The following is a 3784-nucleotide window of genomic DNA, read 5'->3' on the forward strand; positions in this document are numbered from 1 at the left end:
ATATATATATATATATATATATATATATATAGGGTGCGAGGAGTATTTGAGAACAGTTTTGGTATACAATAAAACAACTATATTTCAGCTTAAATACATATGTATTTGAATAAATATTTGTGCAATTAGTCTTGATAATGATTTTTTAAGCAAATTATTCTATGAAACCACCTTCGGTTTCAATGACTGCTTCAATGCGGGACCGAAACCGCTGGCATGCTGACATTATATGGTCTTTATTCATTTTAGACATCACCTGGGCTATGGCGCCCTCCAGTGAAACTATGGTATTATGAGGATGACGATTAGTCTCCATTTCAACAGTGCTCCACATGTAGTAGTCCATGGGGTTCAAATCTGGCGAGTTTGGAGGCCACATATTAAAGATTGTCTGACAGCCATTCTTCGGTGGCGAGGGCTTTGTAAGAAGGTGCTGAGTCTTGTTGAAACACGTATGTCCTTTCACTGCATACTTCATCAGTCCAGGGCTTGATAACAGTTTCCAGTACCTCAATGTATCCAGCAGCATTAATTCTAAGACCCTGTGGAAAAATTCGCTATTCGCCACTCCTAAAACTATCACAGTTGCTGGAACTTTTGTGTGCATCATTCTGGATACTTCAGAAGGATCTGCACATTACAGTTGTCATTTCGTCTATTAGACTTTTGAACGTGGTCAAAGTTTTTTCATCAGAGAAAAACTAAACCATTTTTCATTTTGAACGGATGAAACGGTTTGTCTGTGACTTTACAGACAAGAATTGGCCTTTCCTCATTACATAAACTTGTATCGAATATCACACTGTACCATAAAATAGTTATATGCTGTCATCTTAATGTGACAGTCCCCTGAAGGGAATAATACTACCGTTGGTTAGGCCTAGGAAGCTACACCGCTTCCTGTCAGCCTTGACACATTTCTTGTGTCCTTATGTTTACAAGGGGGAGACAAGCACCTCCACCCAGCTAAGCCTGCATCCAGAGACAAGTTTCTGAGTCTTTGCTCGTCATCAGTTTCCCCCTTGTAAACATTAGGACACAGGAAATGTGCCAAGGCCGACAGGAAGCGGTGCAGCTTCCTAGGTCTAACCAACAGTAGTATTATTCCCTTCCGGGGACTGTCACATTAAGTTGACAGAATACAACTACTTAATCGTATCACTACTGCATAAATCTCTCTGAGAGATTTAGAAATGTATTATTTCTAAACAATGTACCATAGTTCTGATAGTTCACTCTGACTCCGAAGTTCTTTAGCAATGGACCTCATTGATCTTCTGGGGTTTTCATTGATAATGTTTTGAACATGTAGCATAAATTTCGGTGTCCTTTTAGTGTCCGAGGGTTGTGAATATATTTTTCCTTTTTTATATAGATGAAACGTTGCCATCACATGCCTCCAATTCCAATCGAACTTTGTGTACAAATGATCTTGCAACATTTAGAAAGTTGCTAATTTCTAAATCACTGTGGTTTGCATGTATAGCAACTATGATTGCATGTATTTTCATTTCTTGAGTTAACATGTCTTTAAAGGGTTATCTGAAAAAAAAAATGATGCATTAAATAATTTGAAGGTGTAATGAACAAAAAACAAAATGATAAGAATTTATAGAAAATAGTAAGAAATATATATAACCTACATTTAAAGAGACAGGGTATTAAAATTTGAGGTAGGGAAGAGATAAAGGTAGTCCGAAAAGAGGAGGTAGTTAGGTATGGGCTTAATTAGGGCAGTTAGAGGTATTCAGGCCGAAGAGATTTCATAAGTTGCAATGTTACCGGTACTCTTAGATATATGATTTTATAATTTCTAATGGGTATATAATTAGGAGACTTACTTATATAAAAGCCATTACAAATATACATAATATGATTAGTGGCGCAGGACATCATAGAACGGAAAAAAAATTGTTTAATCACCAAAAATATGATGAAGCCAGATTAACTAGGCCGGAGTTTTCATGGGAAAGTAAATACGTATAGAACACACATACCATAACATATAGCTTATAACATATTGAATTGATTAGAATTGAATTGATTTAAATACCACTGGCTATCTCTAACTGCTCTAATTAAGCCCATATCTACTACCCTCTCTTTTCGGGTTACCTTTATCTCTTCCCTACCTCAAATTTTAATGCCCTGTCTCTTTAAATGTAGGTTATATATATTTCTTATCATTTTCTATAAATTCTTATCCTTTTGTTTTCTTACTTTGCTATCTTTACCTATTCATCTCTTATCCCTTATAACTTGTTACCGTTCTTAAATAGAGATTTTTCAGCTACTTAGGTCTATGGTTATACTATATCAATATAAACGTATAAATATTTGTGCATGTGTGCACATAGATAAGTATATGTGTGTATCCGTACACATCTTTATTTTCTCTGATTCTTGGCTTATAATTAACATATAGTTAGCATGTTTATCTTTCCAGTATTCTATAAGTAAATGTCTTGAGCAGTATTTATAGAAACCACCTAGTAAGTAAATAATGAAGTACGTGAATCTTTCCTATTAATGTCGTTCTAGGAACGGTTATATACATATACAGAAACACACGGGTGCAGAAGATAGTAAACAATGAAAATAACTGGGTAGCGGAAATTATATTTCTTAATACTACGGGAAGAAAGTAAATAAGAAATTTGTACGGAAAAATTTTTTTTTTATGGGTTGAAGTGAAATTTGTCATTGAACCAAAAAGCTAGTATTGATGGAACCAGATAGAGAGATAGAGAGAGATGGATAGAGAGATACAGAGGTCACTGAAGTAAATATTTTTAAAACTTTCAAAGACATGAGTCTAATATAAAAAATAATATTTATTATTTTTTTTAATGACCAATGGATGTAAGGGATACAATCAATTTCTGAAAGTTACTTCGCAAAGAGTTACTTCAGTTCTCCACGTAACCCAGAAACGGGTGTTTTCTACCCCGGGAGGCCTGTTACTCATTATGTGAAAAGTTTTAAGAGTCTGAAACCACCTCTGGAACATAAGTAATGCATGTTCCCAGTTTGGAGAGAATCACTTGAAAAATACGGCCGTTATAGTTTTTTACACACACACACAGAATGAGATTTATATTATAGATAAATATATATGTGTGTGTGTGTATATACATATGTATGTATATATGTATATACATAGCGTATATATATGTGTATATATATGTATCTCTCTCTCTCTCTCTCTCTCTCTATATATATATATATATATATATATATATATATATATAATCTGTGTAACACTCAAACCTTGATTTCATTACAAAGGATACCTTTACAATACATGAATGTCAATACACATGATGTTTTAAATGTGACCCATGGCCAGCTTCCCTTCATTCTCTTCTTTTTTCACATCAGCAGCCCAGCTATCCGGTCGCAAAACAATTCCTCTCTCTTGCTATTTGCTGTCTTCTATATTATTCAGGATTCTTTCTAAGCGTTAGCCACCATTTCTGTCTTTTCGGCCCTGAGGCTGTATTTTGCCCGTTTCCTAAGATGTAAACGTTTCCTATCCGTTTACATCTTTGTCCATCGTCTTAAATTACATTTGTCTGTTTTGTTTATTCGTGGCCCTACATTCTCTACAATTTTCACAGGCACTGCCAATATGGGAAGTCCTTGGTCTTATCGCTATTGGTGCAAAACTGAGTATTACCTTTTGGTTGAAATCTGATGAAGAATTAGGAACCGTCAGTGCCTGTCTCGCGTCTGGTTATATACGTATACGTTTTTAACTGTCGTTGTTTATTTACTATGCGTT

General features: G+C 34.9%; 2 protein-coding genes across 2 annotated transcripts in view; both read right to left on the minus strand.

Moving 5' to 3' along the window:
• The window catches only part of LOC106869223 (carbonyl reductase [NADPH] 3), a 16415-nt gene extending 14900 nt beyond the window's left edge, over nt 1-1515 (minus strand). The window contains exon 1 of the mRNA XM_052970062.1: nt 1218-1515. Within this exon, the coding sequence (XP_052826022.1) occupies nt 1218-1441 (224 nt within the window). The 5' untranslated portion in view covers nt 1442-1515. The remainder of the gene's footprint in view (nt 1-1217) is intronic.
• The window catches only part of LOC106869220 (carbonyl reductase [NADPH] 1), a 47646-nt gene that overhangs the window by 37167 nt on the left and 6695 nt on the right, over nt 1-3784 (minus strand). The window lies entirely within an intron of this gene.

This window comes from Octopus bimaculoides, chromosome 8, assembly GCF_001194135.2.
Source record: "Octopus bimaculoides isolate UCB-OBI-ISO-001 chromosome 8, ASM119413v2, whole genome shotgun sequence".
Classification (NCBI taxonomy): Eukaryota; Metazoa; Mollusca; class Cephalopoda; order Octopoda; family Octopodidae; genus Octopus; species Octopus bimaculoides.